General features: G+C 60.8%; 2 protein-coding genes across 2 annotated transcripts; one reads left to right on the forward strand and one right to left on the reverse strand.

The window, feature by feature from the left end:
- Positions 1-484: 484 nt before the first annotated feature.
- PLCB3 (phospholipase C beta 3) lies at positions 485-16,812 on the reverse strand. Its single transcript, XM_027532759.1, has 31 exons — positions 16,588-16,812; positions 13,215-13,292; positions 12,878-12,946; positions 12,649-12,789; positions 12,348-12,427; positions 12,190-12,243; positions 12,022-12,097; positions 11,819-11,919; positions 11,116-11,282; positions 10,895-11,041; positions 9,749-9,989; positions 9,464-9,548; positions 9,202-9,388; positions 8,270-8,475; positions 7,358-7,454; positions 7,194-7,278; positions 6,787-6,911; positions 6,290-6,444; positions 6,048-6,209; positions 5,278-5,377; positions 5,087-5,191; positions 4,783-4,874; positions 3,351-3,516; positions 3,226-3,261; positions 2,922-3,114; positions 2,211-2,352; positions 2,031-2,107; positions 1,700-1,789; positions 1,551-1,608; positions 1,178-1,264; positions 485-1,097 (listed from the first exon to the last, which is right to left on the reverse strand). Exons 1-31 carry the CDS (start codon positions 16,684-16,686, stop codon positions 894-896), a joined length of 3,705 nt encoding a protein of 1,234 aa, XP_027388560.1. The 5' UTR covers positions 16,687-16,812; the 3' UTR covers positions 485-893.
- A 5,077-nt stretch (positions 16,813-21,889) lies between these two features.
- On the forward strand, positions 21,890-24,275 carry PPP1R14B (protein phosphatase 1 regulatory inhibitor subunit 14B). Its single transcript, XM_027531931.1, is given in 6 exon segments — positions 21,890-22,009; positions 22,012-22,118; positions 22,120-22,401; positions 23,431-23,514; positions 23,815-23,847; positions 23,936-24,275. Coding segments are annotated over 6 exon segments (609 nt in total). The 5' UTR covers positions 21,890-21,975; the 3' UTR covers positions 24,005-24,275.
- Positions 24,276-24,509: the final 234 nt, after the last annotated feature.

Consider the following 24,509-nt stretch of genomic DNA (forward strand, 5'->3'; position numbering starts at 1 on the left):
AGCTGCCCACCTGCACCCCAGCAGGTCTATCCCCTGATAACGGAACCAACTGCCTGTGTGGCAAAGAGCAGCCTCAGCGGAAGATGCTGGGTGCCTGGGTCATATCAGGCTACAGGAAGAGGGGGCAGGGGAGGCTTCCTGAAGCAGAGGCCTGAGCCTCTATGAAGGGAAGACAAGAAGAGCCTAGGAGAGAGAAAAGTAACCAGAGTAAGGGGCGGGGGAAGCAGAGTGAGAACCCAGGACAGAGCGCAGAGAGGAGAGAGAGCCTGGGGGAGGCCGGAGGGCCTCTGATGTCAGGTCACTGGCAAGACCTCCAGGCAGTTCCTGGGCAAGGAGGTCTCAAAACCCCTTTTTTGGGGGCCTGACCCACAATGCCCACAAGCCCATTTTATAGATGAGAAAACTGAGGCTCCAGAAAAAGCAGAACCAGATCTAGGGCCCAGAATCCTCTCCAGTACTGCCCCAAACCACGCTGCACACAGGGTCCCTGAAATCCACATTTATTCACATAAAAAAAAAAATCCCCAAAGGAAAGAGAAAGAATGTGACTTCCCGGAGCTCAAAGGCTCCACCCACTGTTCCCTGGGGAAGTGAGGGAGACAACTCCCACTCTAGGGTGTGGGTGTCATGGGGGTGAGGCCCTTCTGGCCCAGTGTGACCCACCCAGCACCTTCCCTAGGACTGAGGGCAGGAAGGAGGGGCTGGAAACTAATGGGACCCCAGGGGGGTAAAAGGAGGGAGTTAGTGTGGGGTGCTTGCCCTGGTTTAAAAAAATAAAATTTCTAAAGATAAAAAGTTTAAAAAAAAAAAAAAAGAGCATATTTAGTGTCTTAGCCTCCTGCCCTCCTCCCAGCGCCCACCCTGGCCTGGTGGCCACCTCTTGCTCAGCCAGTTCAGAGCTTTGTAGTCTCCTCCTGGCTCTCTGAGTCAGCACCGGGCAGGTGCCCGCTGCTCCCAGGCGCGTGACCGTTGCTGGCACAGGCGACCAGATGCCCGTCCCCCAGTCCCTCCTGTGTCTCGCCCAGCAGGCTCCAGCGGATCTCCTGGGGCAGCCTCTCCCGCTGCTCCTGACAGTCCTGGACCAGCTGGGCCAGCAGCTGCAGGAGGAGCAGTATCAGATAGGCCACGCAGTGCTCTGCCCACCTGCCGCCCGCCTGCCCCTCACCCACGGCCTCACCTTGGGCTCCTCTTCCGCCAGCTGTTGGAGGATCTGCTGCTGTCCGGCCACAAGGCGTTCCTGCCGCTGCTTCTGGGCCTCCTCCAGCTGTGTGTGGGGGACAAGGGCTCACACAAGGGTCTCTAAGGGAGGGGCCTGGGCCCCGGGGCTCTGGCGGCAGAGAAGTCAGGCAGACTCTCTTTCTGAGCAAGAAGGCGAAGGTTCCCGGGGCTGTGTGACCAGCGTCCTGAGATGACTCTTAACAGCAGACCCATAGAGAAAGGATCTAGAAGTCCCTCTAGGGTGACGGAACACCAGGTTGACACCCAAGATTCTGGTTTGGGATGACTGAAGGAACAGGGGTGGGCTAGGGTGGCATCTGAGCTCCACTCACCCGACGGATGGAGTTGACTGACTCAGTGATGTGCCGACGGTTAATCTCTGTCAGTTCCCTGCACGGGAGGCAAGGAGGATGGGCTCAGCGCCCAGGTACCCACCCGGCCTGCCCAGGTCACCACTGGCTCCCAGCCCCGATGCCCTTACGCCTCTTTCTTATGTTTCTCCCTGGTCTTGGCCTCTGAGATGCTGTTGTGGCGTTTCCTGTCCAGGATCTTCTGCAGCTCCTTCTTCTCCCTGGAGGAGCCAGTGGGAGAACAGGCAGGGTCAATGGCAGGACAGGGGTGTGCGTGTGTGTGTGTGTGTGTGTGCGCGCGCGTGCGTGTGCGCATTTGCCCACCTCGTGGCACCAGGGAGTACGCCCCTCTCCGTGCACGCATGCGTGTGTGTATCTGTGTGTGTCCATGTGTCTCTGCCTACCTCGTGGCACCAGGGAGTACCCCCTGACCCCGCCGCCCACGAGATCCCCGGCCTTCACCTCTCGTTTATCTCCTTCAGTTTCTTCAACTGAGTCATGTGAGCGTCCAGGACAACCTCCCTGAGCTTCAGCTGAGCCTACAGACACAGGTGGCCGACAGGTGACCCGGGCTATGACAGGCCTGTCCCAGAGGCAGGCTCCCCCCGCCCCCCACCACATGCCACCACCCCCCCCCCCCACCTGCTGCAGGTGCTGCAGCCTCCGATCCGCCTCTGTGTCCACCTGGGCCTCCCTCAGCTCCAGCAGACACTGCATCTGTTTCTTCTGGAACTCTTGATACCTGCTAACCTCTTCCTCTTCTGCCCTCTCGTCCTCCCCGCTTCTGTGGGGAGAAGCCCTCTGGGTAATACTCAGGTTGTCACATGGACCTGGGCAAGGAGGGCAGGGGGACAGGGCAGATGCCCACAGGCAGTGACAGATACCAGCCCGGAGAGGTGGGATTGGTTATGCCAAGGAGGAGGCCTGTCAGCTCCACACAAATGTTAGGAGCCTATCTGGGCAACAGTCCCCGGAAACACGCTCTTATGAGGACTTCAAAAAAGGTATCCCTCTTGGTGGAAAGGGACTTCCCTTGTGGCTCAGCTGGTAAAGAATCCGCCTGCAATGTGGGAGACCTGGGTTTGATCCCTGGGTTGGGAAGATCCCCTGAAGAAGGGAAAGGCTACCCACTCCAGTATTCTGGCCTGGAGAATTCCATGGACTGCATAGTTCACGGGGTTGCAAAGAGGGTGGGACCCAGAGTCCTCTGTCTTCCTTGCAGCAAACCTCCTTCCTGGGGGTCAAAAGGGCAGCCCTGGGCCATCTGTCTATGTCCACCTGGTGCAGAAACCCTCATATTCATATTCACATTCACATCCACGCACAAAGCACATGGGCAGGCAGGATACTCACAGGACACCAGGCCGCTGTCGGCACCTGCTCCCCGCACGGGCCTGGGCCAGGTTGTCGAGCAACCGGCGCGTGAGGGCAACGGCCTTCCGCTGATGTTTCTTGTACAGCTCCCGGAAGTCTCGCTCTTGCCGGCTCCGGAGCTTCACTAGGGCCTTGTGGCCTCGGAGCTCGTCCAGCGGGGCCGGGGCCACCTCTGTGGACAGCAAAGGCAGGCTGGGCTGGGCTGGGCTGGGGCAGACCACCCCTGCCGGAGCACCGGTTCCCTGCAGAAGTAGCCCTGCCCCAGGACAGGCCTGCCCCCTACCTGAGAGGATGCTGGCGATAAGATCATCACGCTGACCTGGAAAGCACAGGCAGGGCTGGCTGTGAGAAGCTGGAGAAGGGCAGAGCTATCCCCATCTCTCCACCTACCCCCAGGCCGCCCCTTACCTGGGCTGCTGATGGAGGAGCTGATGGAGGAGCTGGTCGGGGAGGTGGCGGGGCCTGGGGGCCGGCGCGGGGAGGCGTCCAGCGGGCTGGGCGTCGGGTGTGGGTTCAGCTGGCACCCCAGCTGCTGAGTCTGGGTCTCCTGGCTCGTCTCCGGGCCAGACTGAGCCTGCAAGGGTGAGGTGGAGGAAGTAGAATGCTCTATGCTCCTTCCAGAAATGCTACTCTCTCCAGACCCTTCTTTTATTTTTTTTAAATATTTTGGGGGGAGGGAGCCACACCGTGAGGCTTGTGGAGGACCTTAGTTCTCCAACCAGGGATGGAACCCAGGCCCTTGGCAGTGCAAGTGCAGAGTCCTAACCACTGGACCACCAGGGAACTCCCCCTCTCTAGACCCTTCCATCCTTCACAACCTCCTTCAGCCTGTGGCCCTGGACTCCTCTCGTCTGTCACGTGGGGGCTGTGAGAATAACTCTATGAGAACAAGACATGCATTTCTAACCCCCTTTGGCACGTGGGGTCTGGGGAAGAGAACGTGAGGTCATGTCTCTAGGATGTGAGGCCTCACTGCATATGGTTAGGAACTTCTAGATTGTTCTGGAAAGCCCTGGCCCAGCCCCAAGTTCCCTCCTGTCTCTGAGTCCCCCCTCCACCCTTGCCCACAGCTGCTCATCTTCCTCGATGCTTAGCTCCTGATTAAATCAACGAAGGAAGTGACCGCAGAGGGGGCACTAGTCTCTCCCGCTAATAACTCCAGACAGCCAGCTTTCTTCCCTGCTGCCGCAGGCCCCCAGGGGACCGGGCCTAGATGTGTGGCCAGCCTCTGCTCCTGACCCCTCCCCGCAGAAGCCACGGCCCGTCTCATGGCTCCCAGGACCATGCTTGAAAAGCTTTTAGGGCTTCCAACTGCCCTGGTGAAGCGGCTGAACTCCTCACCCTGGCTTTGAGCCTGCCGGCAGCCAGAATTCTAGCCCTGGACAGTCCTGAAGGCCTTTCTTAAGCAGAAGGGATTTCCACCTCCTTAAAATGTGGCGAGTAACTCCAGGCAGCTGAGCCTCCTGAACGAGAGAGCCCAGAAGCCCTAGCCGTGCAGCGTGGTGGAAGGGCGCTGGAGGCAGAGCCCAGGGCTGGAGGGACAGTGTGGGTGAACCCATGAAGCTGACAGCAGCAGCAAGCAGGGAACAGGCTCCTCAGGGAAAAGAGTCCTACCACCAGCTGGGACTGGCATGGGCGGTATAGACAGAGGAGAGCGGAGAAGGCTGCAGGGTGCTTCTCCACCAGGGCTGGGCCCAGGGGTCAGCTCTGACCACTCCCCCACCCTGACCCCCAGGGTCCAGGTGAGCCTGAGCCTTGCTGCCCTCCTGCCTGTCAAGAGCACAGGCAGACAGACCCCTCCAGGCATCACTGTGCCTGCCCCTGACCTGCCCTGGCTCACCTCGCTCTCCCCAATGAGGGCAGCCAGCTGCTTGGCCCTCTGGTCCATCAGGCTGACATGCTTGATGGGGTTGATCAGGGCCTCTGCATAGTCTGGGGGTGGAGGGGCAGAGGGCAAGGGTCTCAGACAGAACCCCCAGGGCCCACACACTCCCCAGCTCTGGTCTCACACAGGGACCACAAAACCACCCTCAGATCTGTTTACCACCCACCTGGTGCCACCAGTCCCAGCCAGTCCCAGGCCCTGGTGGTGTCCTTGTCCCCACCCTGCCTGGCCTGCCCTGCCCCAGCCCCATGCGGCTCACCCTGGTGGTCGTCGGGGATGTAGTCGGAGGCCTCGGTGTAGATGAGCAGGGCTGGCAGGCACAGCGGCTGGTTGGCCTCATTCCGCAGGCAGATGTAATGGTACCCTGGGAGGGTGGGAGGGCAAGGGGGCTGAGCACAGGTCCCCACACACTGTGCCCCCCCTAACTGCCCAGAGCCCAGATGGTCTCACCTGAGCGGATAGCAGAGACAGGCAGGATCCGGTGCCCCACGAACTTGCCCCCCTCCTCAAAGGCCGCGATGCGCAGCGAAGCCAGTGTGGGCAGCACCACCTGAGGGCCCAGTCTGGTCTGAGCCGCAGATGACCATGGCCAGCAAGGCCGCCACCCAGAGTGGGCCCCTGGACCACATGACCCAACCACAGACCATCAGTCACCATCGCCACTGAGCCAATGGTGGACCCGCACCTCCGCAGCCGGGCCAGAGGTGGCCAGTGTTCCCCAGAGCCCTGAGTCCAGAACACAGGCAGACAGACCCCTCCAGGCAGCATTATGGCAGGACGGGTCTGGTCACTGCCGGCTTAGCAACTAGACCAAGCCATGCATCTGAGACTGAGGCCGCATCCTCGGCAGGCGCATCCATCTGGGAGGCAGGGAGCAGCTGGGGTGAGCTTGCAGCAAGTCCCTCCTGCCTGGGAGAGGGGGTGGGCTGTGCCCCCAGGGGGCTACGGGACCTCCTGCCGTTTCAGCTTCCTGTCCCCCCACCCTGACCCCACAGAGGGCAGGGAGCTCCAGCCTGACGCGGGGACAGGCAGGACCTGGGGTGACAGGCCTAGCCTCGGCACCGCTGCCTCTGACCCCCGACCATGTGGCACTCCTGTTCCCCCACCAAGAGAGCCCGGCAGGTCTGGGGTGACACCCCTAGCCTCGGCACCCCTGCCTCTGACCCCGACCACATGGCGCTCCTGTTCCCCCAAGGGAGTCTAGCAGGTCTGGGGCTCACCTTGGGGAAGTCGAATGGCTCCTCATCCCACACAGGGTTGAACGAGTTCCCCTGTGAGGTCCGTGTGCGGTACTTGCGCCGCGTGTCAACAGGAAGCCCGAACATGTCTACCTCCACGTAGATTCCCACCTTCCTGTCGGACAGGAACTGCCCCGAGATCACCTGGGGGGCCAGGAGGGTGAGGAGGCTGCTCAAAAGTCCCACCCCTGGGACACCCTGGCTCGCGCCCTTCCCGGCCCCACCTTGACCCGCACGGCATTGGCCACGATGCCATCCACTATGACTTCGGTGAAGGGGTCAAAGGACTTGTCCGGCCGCCGCATGAACTCAGGCTTGAGTAGGTAGCCGCTGCGCCCGTTGTACTCAAACACGCCGGCGTTGAGCTGCATTGGCACATCTGGGGGGGGCGGTGCGCGACATGGGGAGGGCGAGGGTCAGCAGGTGGAACAGGGTCAGGGGTCAGGAAGGACACTGCCATGCAGTGCAGTGGGGAAACCAGGGGTCATTCAGGTCAGATCAGATGGCATCCAGGATCCAGATTCCAAGAATACTGGACAAGGGGCCAGGTCTAGCATCAGCCAAGGTCAGGGGTTAGGGTCAGCTGAGGTCTTAGTTGGATTTGGGGATCTGGTATTAGATAGAGTCAGAGGTCCCTGAAGTCAAGATTCACAGGATCAGGGGGCAGAAGTTAGTGAGGCTGGGGGCCAGAGGTCAAAGGTCAAGGCAGGGCAGCGCTCACCCAGGGTCTGAAAGTTGAGTGCAACGAGCTGGCAGCCCACGTTCCAGAAGAGCTGGGGCATGTAGTTGGACGAGTCCACGCGGGTGCCCTTGGGGTAGATGCGGCTGAGCTGCTGCTTGTTGTATCTGAGGTTGACAGTCAGGGACCACAGGCAGGTACTGGCCCCGCGTTCTGCCTCGAGCCCAGTGCTCCAGGCCCATCCTCGGCTCCTGTGAACCCATCTCCCGGCCTTAGCTCAAGCTGTCCCGCAGTCCCCCACTTCTCAGCCTAGGCCCTGGGCAGTCTCCCAGGCCCACTCCCAACCTAGACAGGGGTGCTTGAGAGTCAGGAGTGGTAGAACCACCCGAGCCTGCCTCCCAGTGAGCAGCCCCACCCTGGCCCGCCAGACTGCCAGTGCGGAAGGATACTCCACAAACTCCATGGGGCTCTTGGTCAGTTGCTCCATGGCCTTGGTCTCCACGAAGGACGACATCTCGAAGCACTTGTTCCTCTCTGGGGGGTGGAGGTGGGAGAGGATCAGGCCTGGCACAGCCCGACTGCCTCCCCTTCCCCCACCTCTCACCCCACTCACTTCGAGCAGCCTCGAAGGACTTGAACTTGACAGGCTCGATATAGTTGACGAGTGTGGACATTTCCTCAGTGGCGTTGACCTCACTGCTGGCGGTGCCCTGGGGCCCCCAATCGCAGGGTCAGCGGTTCCGTGCCCCCCAGCCGGGAGTTGGAAGCTCCCTCACCTGCCCCCGCACCACAGAGGAGGCGCTGACCCTCTTCCCAGCCCGGCCACAGCCTGTCCGTCATGGTCCCATGCGCCCCACAACCTTCTCTCTGGGCCTTGCTGACCGGGCCCTGGACCCCACCTTCCCAGTCTGCCTCCTGCCCCCTGATCCTTGGAAGGTGGAACTCCTCAGCCAACCTCAGGGGTTCAATTATTCACATGAGGGTGAGCCCCCAAATTCCCACCCCCACTCTCATTTCCAGCCACCGCCTTGCCACCTCTTCCTGGGTACTCACAAGATTCCCCAAGCCTTGTGTCCTGAGCTCACTCACCTCTGCCCACATCCATCCCCACTCCAGGCCCCTCCCAAACCCAGTCTCAGCGCTGACCTTTCCTGTCACCTCCCTTCCCCAGAACTCAGTGCCCCTCCCTCCTCCACACTCTCTGGCCCTGCCACAAGGCCTGTGCACAGCCCCCCTTCCTCAGTCTGCTCACCCAATGTCCTCGCCGAGGTCTGACTCCCCACTCCTCACCTCGGTTCTACACCCTAACTCACCCCTCCCAGCCCATATCCCAAACACAATTTCACACTTGTTTCCATACCTGTTTACCTAAGACCCTCCCCAACTCCACACACACCCCCTCTGTGTGAACTCTGGGAGGGCAGGTGGACCCAGCGCTCAGGGCTGCGCCTGGCACAGTCAGGGCTCAGCCCACTTGGGAAGTGAAGGCATGCCATTGCCCCCTCATCCCGCTCGCAGGCCTGACCTCATCCGTGGTCGGCTTTTTGGGGTCCGTTTGTTCCTCCTCTTCCTCGTCCTCTTCCTCATCCTCCCGGTAGGCAGGTCCAAGAACATCAGGGCCCCGCTGCAAACCCTCCTCCCCCAGAGACTTCCGAGGCTCCAGGCTGGGCTTCTCGAGGCCCACCTCCTCCCCATTGCTCAGGCCTGGGCAGCTGTCAGAGCTGGGGGACCCTGCAGAGGACAAGGCCATGGGGTCAGGGGTCAGGGCACACAATTGCTCAGGAGCCAGGAAGGGTTGGGCCCGGGGGGTGCAGAGCTGCCTCATGGAGTCCAGGGGTACTCTCAGCGCAGTGTCGCTGAGGAGAGGGGGAGGTCAGGAATTGAATGGGATCAAACCCAGTGGTAGTGTAGAGGAGTCAAAGGTCAAAGGTCAGGGTGCAAATATAACTCTGGGGAGATGTAACTCAGGAAGATAGGTAGGGTGGCTCAGAAGGCTGAGAACTGGGATACAACAGTCCTGACAGTTAGGGGGAAGGATGACAAGGAGGGGTTCCAAGTCAAGGGTCAGTTAGGGCTACACCCCATGAAGGGGCTTAGGGAGGTGAGCAGTCAGGGGTCAGATGGAAGAGGGGCCTCAATAAAGTGAGAGGTCAGGGTGAGCTGAAATAGGACCCACTGGGAGGGTACACTCAGAAGGGGTCTCAGGAGAGAGATGGTTCACTGAGGTCAGAGGTCTGAGTTACAACCTGGTCGAGGGGGAACACCTCTGTGAGGTGCTAGCTGGAGGCTGAGACTGAAGGGTCAGGAGGTGGATGGAACCACATCCCAGGCGGCGAGTGGCTCAGAGAGGGGGGAGGTCAGGTTGGGCGCAGAAGGCGCATCTCCAGGGAGGGCTGGGCTCAGAGAAGTGGGGGCTTAGAGTCGGGACTGGGGTAGGAGGTCAGGCCAGGATCTCACCAAGCTGGGGCGAGGAGGGCTCGGTGGTGGCGGAGCTCTCGCTCAGGGCCGAGTTGCTCTGCTCCAGTGGCCGCTTGCGCACGGAGCTGTCGGGGACGCCGCTGCCGAGTCGGTGCCGCTTCTTGTTCTTCACCAGGATGCGGCCCATCAGGTCCTGGGGGCTGGGCAGGGGGACGCCTGGGGCCAGCTGGTGGGCATGGACAGGTCAGCGTCTGCTGGGTGCCCTAACCCCCACGCCCTGCCCCAGCTCTGAGCCCCATACCGGGTACTTGTCCAGGGGGTCGATGAGCAGAGCGTCCCCAAAGATGGAGCGGCAGTACTCAGCCATCTTGGCCTGCTGTTTCGCCCTGTGGGGCCAAGGTCAGAGGTCAGAGGTTCCTGGGGTGAAGCTGAAATCCCCAGAGTGGATCAGAGGCTGGCAAGATGACCAAAAGGGTCACTCTCTCACAGGGTCAAAGGTCATAGGAGCAATCCAACAGTGTCATGGTGAGTGGCTGTCCCTGGGTCAACAGGGACTCCCCCCAGCTGGGATTGGGGCCCCACTCACGAGTCCACGTGGTTCTCAAAGGAGAGGATGACGGGGTAGGGCGAAGTCTTGAAGGCGGTCTCCGCGATGGCCTCAAGCACGTCTCTCAGCGGCACCTCCGTGGTCATGGTGAAGCCGTGCGTGATGAACGGCTCCTCCTCGGGCGGCCGCCCCTTCCACACGTCCAGCTCCACACAGCGGCAGCCCCACAACAGCGCCTGCCGGTACATCTCCACCGACGAGGTTCCGGCCAGCTGCCCCGCTGGGGGCCAGGCTCCATCACCACCAGTGCCCAGCCAGCCTGGCTCCTCATCCTCCTCCCCAGGCCTGCGCTGAGCTGGGTGGGGCCGTGCCGGGGACACAGAGCCCCGGTGGTGGCCTAGCCTGGGCTCTCTTTGTCTGGGCAGCTGCTGATCACTCCTTGATTCACTGTGGAACCAGCATCACCTCTCCCCAAAGCCCCAAAGCCAGGCAGAGTCAGCATCCGTCGGCACTGGCGGACAGGCGGGCCCTCTACCTCCAGGTCTCACCCTCTCTCAGATGAACTCCCATCAGCCCCCATCCCACCGGCCTGAACTGGGGGTTGTCCCCAGCACCCCCACGGCCCCCCGCTTCCCTTTCTTCCTTCCACGGTGGCTGCCCTGGAACAGCCTCTGTCACCTCCTCCTGGGGACAGCAGGCTCCTCCCCGCCTCCCATCCAATCTCTGTGGAGCACCGGGCGTCATCCTTCTAAAAACATACCAGGTCACATCACCTCCCCCTGCTCAACACCTTGCAAGAAGCCTTCCCATTCACTCAGGATCAGTACAAATTCCTTCCATTCTTTCTGCGCCTCCAGGGTCCCTCTCTGGATACCTGCCCCACCACGCCCCACCCGCCCCACCCCGCCTCCTGGCCTCCTTTCAGCTTAAGAGCACCAGGTGGCCCCAGCTCCAGCCCCGCCACCCCTCCAATATACACAGGCTGTCCTTCACAGGGCAGGTGCAGGCCTCAGCCCTTCCCCTGGGGAAGCCTCCTGGACCTCCGGGGAAACCCATGCACAGAAGCCCGCTCCCCAGGACAGGCTTGCTATTTCTGGCTTGCTTCCCCAGCATGGGCCACCCCAAAGGGAGGGAGGCAGTCTGAGGACCAGAGGGCAGAGGTCACGCTAGGATGGGCACGCTCACCCGTGAGATAGGTGTTGTGCGAGGAATTGATGAAGTAGGCGCTGAGCGGCTGGGTCATGTCTGTGCTCAGATCCAAGGCCTCAAGCGGCAGAATGCCATTCTCCTCACCTCCCAGGTAGCGGCTGAAGCCCTCCATGGACATCTGGTCTGGGGGACAGGGTAGGGTCAGCAGGGTCAGTGGGGGCCCTCCCGCCTTGCCCCCAGTTCCCACGCTGGCTCACCTCGCTCCAGGAACTGCTTGTTGGGTTCGTACTTCTCGATGAGCAGTCGGGCCTGGGAGGGCCGCAGAGGTGGGTACAGCACTTCGTTGAGCCGCGGGTCCCGCTGCTTCTGGTTAATGAAATCCATGAGCTGCTCCAGCGTCAGGTAAGGTTTGCCCTTGGCACCTCTGGAGGGGGTGAGATGCTGGCTTAGGCTGCAGCCTCACCAGCCCCTGCTTCAAACCCTCCCTGGGGGAGGAGTCAGAAGGTCGGTGCCTAGTTCCAGAACCTTCTGATGGGGACGGGGGCCAGTCTCAGCCGCCCTGGGCCTCAGTTTCCCCATCCACTCTCCTGACCACTTGGTGCCGACGCTGGTATCAGTAAGGGCTTTGGAAGCCACCAAGGGCCTGGCCCACCACACCATGCCTGCCTGCAGCTCCTGAGTCCAACCTCAGGTCCAGCGTCATCCACAACACATCTGAGCCAATGCATTCTGGTCCCCAGCGCGGGGGACCTCCTGCTGTCTCAGGAGCATCCTTGGCCAAGAAGGGTCAGCACAGAACTGTCCACATAAGAGCCCCAGGCAACCCTGAGCACAGCTACAGCCCAGCACACAGAGACCCCCAAGAGGTCTGCCTCCCCTCCCGGGACTGGAAGGAATGCCGCTGCCGGCAGAGGCCAGACGCAGTACACGGGGGCCGGTGGGCAGGTCGGCCTTGCTCACATCTCCAGCAGGATCTTGTCAATGTCTGGCCGCAGACACAGCTTGTTCAGGAACCGCTCAAAGATTTCCAAGGAAAACTCGTCAGGCCGGATGGACTCGCTCTAGGGGCCAGGAGTGGAGAGTCAGAACCCAGGGTCAGCCGGCCCTGAAAGGGCAGGCACCCATTGTGATACCCGCCCAACCCCTGTCCCCAGGCCCCTCACTCGGTTGAAATTGAGGCCACAGGATTCCAGTGCAGTTTCTACCCGCTTCTTGTCTGCTGAGAACATCTTCAGGATGCTGAGCAGATGGGAAGGGTTAGGGTCAGTGGGGCAAAGGTCACCAAGGTCAGAACAGCAGAGGAGGTGCTGAGGAGGGAAAGGGGTGCTCACTTCTTGACTGGAATCCGTCCATCCTGGTTTACCTGCAGCTTCAGCTTCGTGTATCTGGGGGAGACAGGTGGCAGGGTCACGCCCTGGGACAACAGCCTCCTGAACCCCCCACCACGCACTCCTGCCCCGCGCTTCCCCAGGGCAGGCCCAGGGCTCACGCTTTGCGCAAGAAGGTGTTCCGGGAGGCGTTCTGAGCCAGGATGTTCATAGCCAACTTGAAGAGCTCCTCGGACCAGACCTGAGGGGTCAGGATCCAGGGGCAGGGCGTGAGTGGGGGACAGAGGGGCTGGCTCAGCCACTGTCTGATACACAGGAAATGCTTATAAACCGCTTTGTCAGAGGATGATCAGAAAAAGGGGCAGAGGGCAGCCTAGTACACAGCAGGTGCCTACTAAGTGATGGCTGACTCAGCAAGTGAGGCAGTAGCTCCCCCAGGCCCAGCCATCGATCCCAGCCCACCTTGGCTGTATCATCCTGCACGGCCATGAAGTTCAAGAATGTTGTATTCACCGGGTCTGGCCCGGCCACCACTGTCATCAGCTTCTCCTCCAACCGGGCATCAGGGCCCCCAAAGCCCAACACCTCCCGGATCTTGGGGTCCTGCGTAGATGAGAGCCAAGGGTGAAGAGGGCTGTCCCCTTCCCCCATTACCTCACTCCCATCCATAACCTGGGGCCCCATCACTCACCTTGGGCAGGCGGGCATAACGGCCCGTCCTGGTATCCCTGATGGAACTGATGTCGAGTGTGTCCACCTCCTGGGGAAACCAGATGCCACGGTGGGTCTGAGAGGCTCCAGGGTGAGAGCTGGAAGCCCCCAAGCTCCCCACCGGGGCCAGGGAGTGCTCACCCCCTGCTGTAGCCCCAGTCTTAGCCCCCACCCGTAGCACTTCCTGTCCAGGGAATTGTGGGAGAGGTCAGGCAGCAGCGGGGCCCCACCCCCAAGGGTAGGGTCAGGGAATGGTTTCAGGGGGTATGGGGTAGGGGGCCCTAGACCCAAGAAAGCTGTGCCAGCACCACCCTCACCATGTTGGGTCCCGTCCAGTACAGGAAGAAGCCATTGGAGTCCACTCGCAGGGTTACCAGGTTCCGACTGGAGGCCTCCTGGGGACGAGAAGGATGGCAGGGGTCAGGGAGTGAGGGCTGCTGCCCAGGTTTGGGCCCTGGAAGCCCAGGCCCATCCACTCCAATCTTTCTGCTAGTGAGTGAAGATGACGGCTCAGCCAGGCCACAGGTCCTTAGTGGCTCCTTTCAGTCCTCAGGACAAAGCTGAGCTCCTAGGCCCCTCCCAGCCCCACCTCCTTCTTGCTCTAAGACTCTGTCACATGGACCACTCACTATCTATTCCCCATCCCCAGGTTTTGCATCATTGTTCCCGTGCAGGGATATCTTCCTTTCTTTCTCTACCCATGAAATCTGATCTGCCTCCTTGGAGAGGCCTCCCCAGACCCCAACCCTGGGCTGTTTCCTCATAAGGTCTGAGAGGTCCCTGGTGGCTGAAGCCCCCACAGCCCCCTTGGGAATATTTATGGAATGAAAGAAGAGGGTTTGGAACTGACCCTCACGGTCCTCTGTGTCCCTCATTCAGGTCCCCAGGACAGCCAGCCACCCCTTACATCGGCCTCAAAGTCCGTTACCCCCCCGCTCTGCACCCCACTGGAGTCCCACAGCTTCGAGGCTCACCCCACCCATCTTACAGCACAGACTAAGTCCCCTTGGACAGGTACTCATCCTGCCCTCAGGCCCAGACAGTGAATTCAGCCCTCACTCAAAGAGCCTGGTGGAAGGGCAGCAAAAGGGTGCACTGGCTCCATTTCCGAGAAGAGCCACCCTGTGTGACTCAGGACCAGCAGCGGTGGGGACGGGGTGGTGTCATCAGCAGCTCAGACTCAGCCAGGGCCCAAGTGACCAAGTGGCCACAGGCAGAACTCTCCTGTGGCTGTTTAGTTGCTCAGTGGTGTCCAAGTCTTTGCAACCCCTTGAATTGTAGCCTGTCAGGCTCCTCTGTCCGTGGGATTTTCCAGCCCAGAATGCTGGAGTGGGTTGCCATTTCCTTCTCCAGGAAATCTTCCTGACCCAGGGATCAAACTCGCATCTCCTGCATTAGCAGGCACTGGCAAGTGGATTCTTTACCACTGAGCCGCGAGGGAAGCCCAGAACTCTCTTCCCCCAGGCCAACAGAAGACCCTGCCTCACCCTGGTGCCACTCCCAAGTTACTGCTCACTGGTGGTCAGTACAACAGCTCACCCTCCCTTCTGCTTGCCAGGTATAGGTCTAAGCACCCACTATCTAGGAGCTCACTTAGTTCTCTAAACATCCTATGAGGTCTGCAATACTGTTCTTCCCATTTTACATTTGAGAAGACTGAGCCACAGAAAGACTATGCAGCTTTCCTAAGGTCAAGAAAAGGAGCCAAGATGTGCACGCAGGCAGTATGGCTCCAGGGCTTCCCTGGTAGACCAGACTATAAAGAATCTGCCTGAAATGCAGGAGACCCAGGTGCAATCCCTGGGTCCGGAAGATCTCCTGGAGGAGGAAACAGCAACCCACGCCAGTATTCTTGCCTGGAGAATTCCATGGACAGATGAGCCTGGTGGGCTACAGTCCATGGGCTCACAAAGAGTCGGGCATGACTGAGCGACTAACACTACTAGCGTGGTTCCAGAGGCTTTTCTGGTGGCTCAGCGGTAAAGAATCCACCTGCTAATGCAGGGAATGCGGGTTCAATCCCTGGATCGGGAAGATCCCCTGGAGGAGGAAAGTGCAATGCACTCCAGTATTCCTGCCTCGGAAATCCCTTGCCTGGCAGGCTTCAGTCCATGGAGGGTTCTTGTTGAACTGAGCAATTGAACAACAATAACAAGTATGGCTCTCGAGTCCCAACGTTTGGGAAGCAGGGAACCAGGACCTCTGCCAGACTCCCAGCTGCTGGCCTCAGCCGCCACCCCACCGTGGGGCCTGGGATCAGTCTCTGTTCTCCAGACTCAGTTTCCATCTGCAGGAGGATGGGGACTGCACTAGCCCCGCCCATCTCAGGCTTTGCTTAGGAAAGATGGGAGACTGAGCTGGAGGCAGAGGGGACGGCAGCTTGGGAACTTTTGGGGTGCTTGGGCCTCCCCACCTCACTGGGCTGACACCTACCCTCAGCCCTTCTCTGGGATTACCAACCCTGCCCTGGGGCTCAGGGGCCCCCAGTAGTGTGAAGAGGGGCTAGTTCTGTGGGCACTGCCTCCAGGGCCTCCCTCTAACCCTCCTCAGGGGCCCGGTCTTCAAAGGCAGCCGGAACCCCAGCCTCTCAGGCCCCAAGTCCTTGTCAGCAACCCCCACCCCACCCCCAGGGCCCTCTCCCTGTTCCCACTTCCTTATTTGGGTTTATCACACTGGAAGGAAAAGGAGAAACTTTTCCCTTCAAGCTGGCCTGGGGGGAGGGGTCTGCCCTAGTCCCAGGGGCGCCGGGAGACCCTCTAGGGCACACCTGTTACCTCGGGCCACGCCCCCAGCCCCTCCCCTAGCTCTCACGCCTACCCGCCCCACCCAGCCGGAAAGGAGCCGGGAGTCTTCCAGGCCTCCGGCCTGGCTGGGAAGGAGCAGCTAGGAAGCTCAGGCCGGCGAGGAGGGGCCCAGGGGGCAGGGGAAGGGGCGCTGTGGAAACGAGCGTGAGGGGCAGGACCCGTCGCCGAGCCGCAGGTGGGAGCGGGACCTCGGGGATGCAGCAGGGGCAGGTCAGATAAAAGGGGGCCAGGATTTATTGGGGTTCAAAGTCCCAGTGCTAAGGAGTGGTGAGCAAAGTTCCCCCGAGGTGGAGGAACTTGGGGGGCAAAGTCTCCATGTGGGGTGACTTGGTACTCCCACCAGAGCGGGGAGCTGGGCTGGGATCTAGAAGCAAGGCAAAGGGGTGCCAGCCAGAACAGGGTGAAAAAGTGATGAATGGAGAAGAATGTTCAAAATAGGGTACGAGGAAGAGCAGGGTCCCAGAGGCACCCAGTCAGAATGGGGATACGCTAAGCCAGAGTGGGGGCCATGGTTCTTGAGCCAGACCGTCCAGTGCCGGGCAGGGGTCTGGTGACCAGGCCAGGGTTGGAGGAACGAAAATTAGACGGGCAGGGAGAAGTGAGAAGGACGAGTAAAAAAGCAGGGGCTAGGATTTATTGGGGTTCGAAATCTCCGAGCCAAGGAATAAATGTCAAATTTTCCGCAGATGAGGGGCTGGACTGGCGGGTGGGGGACAAAGTCTTCCTTACGGGGACGATTGGGGACTCAAGTTTCCGGAGCGCAGCCAGGCTGGGATGGGGGTGGCGCGGTGATCAGGCCAGTCTGGGCCGGGGGTCCCCGGCGTCTGGCGGAGCAGGAGTGACGGAGTCCCCGGATCTGGGCGGAGCAGGGAGCCCCTGCACTCACCTCGTCCCATTTGATGAACTTACTCCCGCGCCGCAGGGTCTCCACGACGGTGGGCGGCTCTAGCTGCAGCGCGTGGACGCCGGGCCTGGCGCCCGCCATAGCCGGGCCGGGGGCGGGTCGGGGACCCACGGAGCCCCGACGGGGACCCGACGGCGCCGCTGTTCCCTCCGCGCGCTCCCGCACGGCCCGCTCCGGCCCGGCGGCGTCTGCGCCCGCCCGCCAGCCAGTCTGTCCCGGACAGACCAGAGAATCGGCGGGGCCCGGCCGGGGCGGGGCGGGGGCGGGGCCGCAGCGGGACCGCCCCCTCCCACAGCGTCCGGCCGGCCCGCCTCGCGTCGGCTCCCCCTGGCGGCCGGGGCGGCGACTGCAGCCAGAGGAGGGATGGGACCCGGGGCGCGCCTAGACTGAGGCGCTTCGCTGGGGGAACTCAGCTGAACAGGTTCGGGGTGGAGGGAGGGTGCTTAGGGATCGGGGTGCAGCTAGGTGGACTGGGTGTAGAGGGCGCTGCTGAAGACCGGCCCTGGGGTTAGCCCACTGTTTCTGAGGAGCAGGGGCGGGGGTATTACCAGAGAGCAATACTTGGGCCTGAGGGAGAAGAGACCTGCCTTCCACCCCACTCCTGCAGCATTTAGCTGAGTGCTGGAAAAGCCACTCCCACCCCCGCCTCTGCCCTCACATCGCCTCACCCCTTCCAGCAGCAGCTCGGCCCCCCTCCCTGAGAGCAATTAGCAAGCTAATGGGTCTCCCGCCGCAGGCGCCCTCCCCCCGTCCCTAGCCCGGGGAGGCCCGGCGCCTGCCGCCTCCTTTGAGGACCCAAGCACCCTGGCTTTGTAGAGCGAGCCCTGGAACAGCGCCCTTCTTGTTCCGCAGAACCCACTCCCCCCACCCCGCCCCAGCTCAGCCTGGAACCTGTCCCTGTGGGGCTCCCGACTGCAAACTGAGAAGGGGACAGCTGGTCGTTTTGCTTGGAGGGGTCAGAAGCCTCCTGGGTGTCCATGAACTAGGAGGGTTGAGGAGGGGCTCTGCCACGCCTGGCCCACAGCAGGTGCCCTGAAATCTGCAGCGTGCCAGGGACCTGAGCTGGAAGGCGCATAGGCACTGAGAAGGGTGGGGCTGCAGCCCCTCCCGCAGGGCTTGGCTGGGGGGGCTCCTGCCTGGGGGCCCCTGTGGGAGCCCCCCCAATACAGAGGCAGTAGCAGCAGCAGGTTTAAAGTAGAACTCATCCAGAGGGGCCAGCCAAGTCACCTAGAAACCCAGAAAGAGACGGAGCTGTTTCTGGGGGAGGAGGGGTCAGTCAAGGAGGAGGCAGCCCTACAGGCTGCCTTTGCCCCAGGCTCTCAGACCCCCAAGGGGAACCCTGCCTGGCACCGGCCATCCTCAAAATCCCCACCATGTTGGGCACCAACTCTAACCTAACAGATCTCCTAGCTTTTGGCCAAGGCCCTGTGGGTGTGATTATTATCTCTACTTGAGGCCCAGAGAGGGGAAAGGACTCGCCCAAGGACACTGGTGGCTCAGAGGTTAAAGCATCTGCCTCCAATGCAGGAGACCTGGGTTCGATCCCTGGGTAGGGAAGATCCCCTGGAGAAGGAAATGGTAACCCACTCTAGTATTCTTGCCTGGAGAATCCCATGGATGGAGAAGCCTGATAGGCTACAGTCCACGGGGTCACAAAGAGTCGGACACGACTGAGCGACTTCACCTTCAAGATCACGCAGCTTGGTAGGAGGATTGCAGCCCTCTGTCTTGAAGGCCAGCTTCTGTTCTGTCCTGTCTTTACTCCTTGCCCTTGAAGAGACTGAAGATCCTTGTCCTCTCTCATCAGAGCAACAGAGCCATACCCCTCAGAGACTCAGGGACCACGAGGTCTCGCTGGGTAGCCATGCAGGGTAGAGATGGGCCTCTGCTTCCCCTAGCTTGCCACGAGGTCTCGCTGGGTAGCCATGCAGGGTAGAGATGGGCCTCTGCTTCCCCTAGCTTGGGTGCAGGTCTACCGGCCGAACCCAGTCTTTGTACTTCCGTCACTTTGTCCAGAAGTTGGAGGTTGTCAGAGGATGAAATAGGCAAATGGGTATGAGATGACCCCTGGGTACTGGATATCTAAGACAGTTGGATATCTAAGGAAAGGACAGCAGGTTGTGGAGATGCCAGGGAGGAGGGTGGAAAGGACATGGGTCAGCTCTGGGCCAGGAGGCCTGCCAGCCAGTGCCAGGGCCAGCAGGGCCTGGCGCCGTGGCCTGAGCTTAGGGGTAGAAGCTCTAGGCGGCAGCTTCTTGAAAAACAAGATGGGAGCCTGTTTCCTGGGCCTGAGGCCCTCCCCACCCACCGCGTCTCTGGAGGCCAGGGCAACCCCCATTAGAGGGCTCCATCCTCCTTGCACACTTTCTTCCTGCCTTAGTAATGGTAATAGGGTTTCTCGGCAAGCCGTAATGGTGGAAGGAACGCAGTCTTTCCGGCCTCTACCCTTGATTAAGGGAGCGGTCTCAGCCACGGGACCCTCCCTAGGGCCTCTGCTTTAGGAAGTGCTGAAAGCAGCCTCAGCTGCTCTCTGGGGGAGAGGGGCCAGGACCCCAGGAGAGGTGGGGCTGGGGAGGCTACAGCCTGGGGCTGGAAGGATGAAGAGCAGCACAGGGACAGGTTCAGACAGGAAACTAAGGGCTGGGATATGGTCTTGGAGCACCGACCTCAGCTGCAAATCACCAGAAGTCAGCGGAATCAGCCCCTTTGAAGAGGCTCAGGGTAGGTACGTGACTGGCCCAGGGCCTCTCAGCCTAGGGCAGAAGTAGGATTTGGACCCAGTTATTCCACTCCAAGATTTTGTGCTAGGCAGTCAAGCCTCCAAGGCAGCTGCAGGCCATCATGGCTGTCTACGCTAACATAGAGTAGGTGGCCATGGGGAGGGATTGGACAGATAGGGGAGTCAGCCTGAGGAATCTGGGAGTGTCCTGGAGGTGGCACAGAAGATAGACAGAGGGATTCAGGAAGAGCGTCCCTGGCTCTGTCTTCCCTGTTCAGCCTAGAGACCCCTCAGGGGACACCATGAAATTTGGAAATGACAGGAGGCCTTCCCACCAGCCTTGAGGGAAAGAGAGACAGGAAGATCACTGCTCAGGGTCATAGCATCTGGAGGGACAGAGCTGGGACTGGTCCCCAAGCCTTCATCACCTATAGGTTTCATTCTCACAGCGAACTATAATATAGCCTCCCTCTTTACTGCAAGCCTCCCCTGCCCCCACCATCCCCAGGCCTGAATCAGTGCTCCAGTTTAAAAAGAGCAAACCCACCCCTGTGGGGTGAGGTGGGGCATGGTGGGGAATTTGGATTTGGTAAATTGCTTCTCCCATCAGGCCAAGCTCAGAGTCAGAAGCCAGGCTGGGGATGGGACTCTCTTAGATAGGGTGGGTCCTGCCTAAACCACAGAAGGGTCAGCCCTTCCCTGGCCCCTGAGGCTGGCCGAAGAGAGACTAAGGCCCGAGGGGAGCTGGGGAGGGAGAAGATATCAGCCCATCGCTGAGCCACCTGAGTCATGTGCCCCCTGCTCAGGCCTTTCAGGGAGAAGCCCACCTGGCATGAATCCCACCACCACCATCACCACACACACCATTCTCAGCCACTGCCTCCTCCTTGTCTGTACTCTCCAACCTCAAGGTCAGCCTAAAGTCCTGGGTTTCACTGTGTGTGCAGCATCATGCCAGCTGTATGAACTTGGGCCAGTGTCAACCTCTGTCTGAACCCCATCTGCTGCAGAGGGTGTCTCTGGCATCCAGAGGGGCTGGGACTTAGTGTCTCTAGGACCTGGAGACTCTGCTTGGGACTGCAGAGGGTGAGCCTGTCCTCTGTGGTCTGTGGAAGCATCTGAAACGGAGTTGCACAACCTTGTGTGGCAGTAGGAGCAGTGACTTTGTGTCAGGGGGCCTGCGTAGACAAGCTGAGCTCCATTGCTATCTGGGTGTGTGACTTAACCTCTGTGGTGCAATCACTGAAACTTCCACGTCCTTTCCTATTTAATCTTTGCCACAACCTTCGGAGGAAATGGAGGCACACAGGAAGCCTTTCATTCGATCATTTGTTCAACCAATTAAACACCGACTATGAGTCTGACCTAGGTGCTGAGAGTTCAGCAAGTCAGTTAATTTGCCAGATCCATGTGGTTTGAAGCTGAGCGGGTCCACTCAATCATGGGTATCAGCAGTAAACAAGGGCCAGACAGGTCTCAGCCTCACAGCGCTCATAGTTGAGAAGTGCGAGACGGACAATGAACCAGTGACTGAGAGACACTATTTAAAAATATAAAAAATCAAACTGGCTGCGGGAACAAGGCACAGGGTCTGCTTAAGAGAGGTGGGCCCGGTAAGGCCCTTGTGAGATCTGAAGGACAGAGGAAGCCGTAGGGCTGGGAATCTACCGGAGAGCTTGAGGTTCCCTCACGCTGGAACCGACTATGTGGAACTCGTATTAGGGTCAGCAGTTATTATTATCTTTATTATTCTGAGTACTGGCTCCTCCACTTACCAGTTCTTTAAGCCTCAGTTTGCACACACACGAGATTGTGGAGTGCGGAGGACCGCGCCCTGTGGAGACCAGCCCTACGAGGGCGCTCCAGACAAGTTTTCCCCGCCCGGGCTCCGCTGTGGGGGAGGGGCAGCCATGCGGGGCAGGACTCTGTGAACTACATTTCCCACAATCCCATCCTCAACCGCCATCTTGGCCGGTGGGCGGTGGCTGCCTGGGGTCTGGCCCTTCAGGCCGCTCGGCCGTCTCAGCTCACCCACAACCTAGGCCTCCATCATGGGGTGCGCGGAACCCCAAGGAGGGGGGCGTCCAGTGACCTGGGCAGCGCCTGTCCGTCTTCTCCATCCCTCCACCCCCGGGAGCCCGGTCCACGTGTCTGTCAGCGCGAAGACGCCTCTTGTCCCCCCTCTGGCCGAGGGCCGGAGGACCCAGAAGGGAGGCGAGTGGCGCTCCCAGGTCTCCTCCTCGGACCTCTGTCCTGTATACAGTGCCCATTCCCCTCCATTCTCAGGCGGCCCCTATTTTTGCTCCAATGAGGACAGAATACTAGGTTCCCCATTGGAGAGTAAATCCTCGCACCGGGCGCTTAGAACGCCTAAGTGTAGGGCAGGAAGGTTAAAGGGAGAGGGGACAGCTAGGCCCAAACCTCTGAGGACTAGATCCTCCCCTAACCCCTGTCCGGGGGCGGGGTAGGGGTGAGGGGCAAGCTACAGGACTGGCCCTTTAAGGGGGTGTGGTCGGGGGGCGGGGGAAGCGATCCAGACAGAGAAAGCGGCTTCGGCTGCGGCGGCTCGGGCGGCGGCCGCGGGGGACAAAGGGCGGGCGGATCAGTGGGGAGGGGGCGGGGCGCGGCCAGGCCAGGCCCGGGGGCTCCGCATGCTGCAGCTGCCCCCGGGCACCCCCGCCGCCGCCCTCGCCGCGGAGCCGCGCGGAGCCGAGCTTACGAGCTAACCCGATCCAGCGGCCCGGAGCCAGCCGGCGGGCGTCCGGGAGGCGGCGGCGCAGGGAGGGGCCCGACGCGCGCACGTGGCCCCGGCGGCCGCCATGGCGGACAGCGGCCCCGCGGGGGGCGCGGCGTTGGCGGCCCCGGCCCCCGGACCGGGGAGTGGCGGCCCAGGGCCCCGCGTCTACTTTCAGAGCCCCCCTGGGGCTGCAGGCGAGGGCCCGGGCGGCGCGGACGACGAGGGCCCAGTGAGGCGCCAAGGGAAGGTCACGGTCAAGTACGACCGCAAGGAGCTACGGAAGCGCCTCAACCTGGAGGAGTGGATCCTGGAGCAGCTCACTCGCCTCTACGACTGCCAGGTGTGTCCCCCACCCTGCGCCGACACCCTAAACCTGTTCCGATTCGGGCCTCCTGGAAACCCCACCTTGAGCCCGCCTGTCACCCGGCGTCAGTGGGCATCCAGCTTAAGCGCGCTCCCTTGCTCTCTGTACTCCCCGCCCCCAATGTATGCTCTTTCTTGTCTGACCTAAGTCACTTCTTTCTTATTCGCTGCCTTGGACAAGAGACCTGGGGCTAGTCTAGGCTGGCTGGGGAAGGAGAGCTACCTATGGCTTGCGAGCCTATACCAGTTTAAGGCACTAGCCAACCCAGTTGTTGGGGTTTATGTGTCTTGCCTGTTTCTAATGGGCTAATCTGGAGTCCATCTTGGCATGGGGGGCAAGCTAGCCCACTCTCTGGGTTCTGGTTCTCCACCCTGTGACTCCTTCCTTGCTCAAGTGGTGACTCAGGCCCCGGGGGCCAGGGTGGAGGAGTGGGCTTGCCCTGTGCTGCCTACCCTGGCCCAGCCCTGGAATGCAGTTGGCTCCAGACAGGAGAGATGCTTCCTGGGGGAGGAGGGTGGCAGGCACCCCCTCCCTCAGCAAAGCATGGGCTCTTTGTTTCCCCTTTAACCAGGCCTGGGTCCTTCCCACTGACCCCTCACCCTTCACTTCCTCCCCACTCCTGGGAAGCTATGACAGGTGTTTGGGGGAGGGGAAGGGGGCCTGATGAGTTGGGGCAGCTGGCCCTATCTGTGCTCTGGTTGAGATGGGGGACATAGAAGTTGGGGAGACACATCTGCAGGGTTCCCAGCCTAGGATCCCCAGCCCTAGCCGTCTGGCACCCAGGGTGCCCAACTGGCAAGGACAGGAAGCTCCCCCCCACATTGGGCAGTTTGCCTTGGCACAGGCCTGATCTGTTTTCTTCCTCGGAGCAGCTGCCGCTGTCTGCTGGGCAAAGAGGGCTGGCTCCCATCTGCAGTAGGGCAGGGGCCTCAGCCAGAGCCCCTCTCACACCCTCTCTCCCAACTCAGGCCGTTGTCTCTCCTTCCTCCCCCACCCCTACCCCAGGAAGAGGAGATCCCAGAGCTGGAAATCGACGTGGATGAACTCCTGGACATGGAAAGCGATGATACCCGGGCTGCCAGGGTCAAGGTAAGAGGGGCTGGAGGGCAGCAGGGCCAGGTCAGGGAAGCAGGGGCTAAAGGGCTGCAGGGAGGCGGTCTGCCCATTGTTGGGTCGGCAAGCCTCTGGAGGCAGGCCTTCCTTGATCTGCGGCAGTCAGCTCTATGATCTTCTTGGACTCAGCTTTGGCCTCCACCAAATGGGGCCAGTGGTACTTGCTGAGCTGTTCAGTAGCCGTGGCATCTCCAGTGCCTTGGAACAGAGTGTGGGTGAACTCTAGGTCCGTGTTTTGGAGACTCACAGTTATCCTTTCTCCCCATGCCCCACTAGGAACTGCTGGTTGACTGTTACAAACCCACTGAGGTAAGGAAGTGGTTTCCCCAGAGGGTGGAGGAGCTTGGGGTCCTGTCCTCCTGGGGTCTTGTCTCCTTAATGTCCTCCCTCCCTCCAGGCCTTCATCTCTGGCCTGCTGGACAAGATCCGGGGCATGCAGAAGCTGAGCACACCCCAGAAGAAGTAAGGGTCCTCGACCCAGCTGAGCGGTGGCTCCACAGGACAATCGCTGCCCCCCGACCTCATAGCAACAGCAATACCAGGGGGCCCTGCGGCCAGGCCTGGTGCCACGAGCAGGGCTCCCCGTGCCCCTGGCCCAGGGGCCTCTTCCCTGCCCCCTCAGTTTTCCATTTTTGGGGTTTTTTATTATTATTAAACTGATGGGACTTTTTGTGTTTTTATATTGACTGCGGCGCGGGCCCTTTAATAAAGCTAGGATACGCCTTTGGTGCAGTTCACAGGCTCGTCTGGTCTCTTTTAGGGGGGACACACTGCTCTCCGACTGCTGCCAGCTCAGCTTCTCCCCAGGTGACCGCAGGCCTTCCTGAGGGCCATGTAGCCATGGCGATAGCCCAGTGCTGGCTCCCAGACTAGGAGCTGGAAGTGGCTGGGGAGCTGGGGAGGAGCCATGCTGCTGCCAGCAGGCAGGAATACTCTTCCCTTCTGGACAAGGGCCACCATACCACCCAGGG

The sequence above is a fragment of the Bos indicus x Bos taurus genome, chromosome 29 (assembly GCF_003369695.1).
Source record: "Bos indicus x Bos taurus breed Angus x Brahman F1 hybrid chromosome 29, Bos_hybrid_MaternalHap_v2.0, whole genome shotgun sequence".
NCBI lineage: Eukaryota > Metazoa > Chordata > Mammalia > Artiodactyla > Bovidae > Bos > Bos indicus x Bos taurus.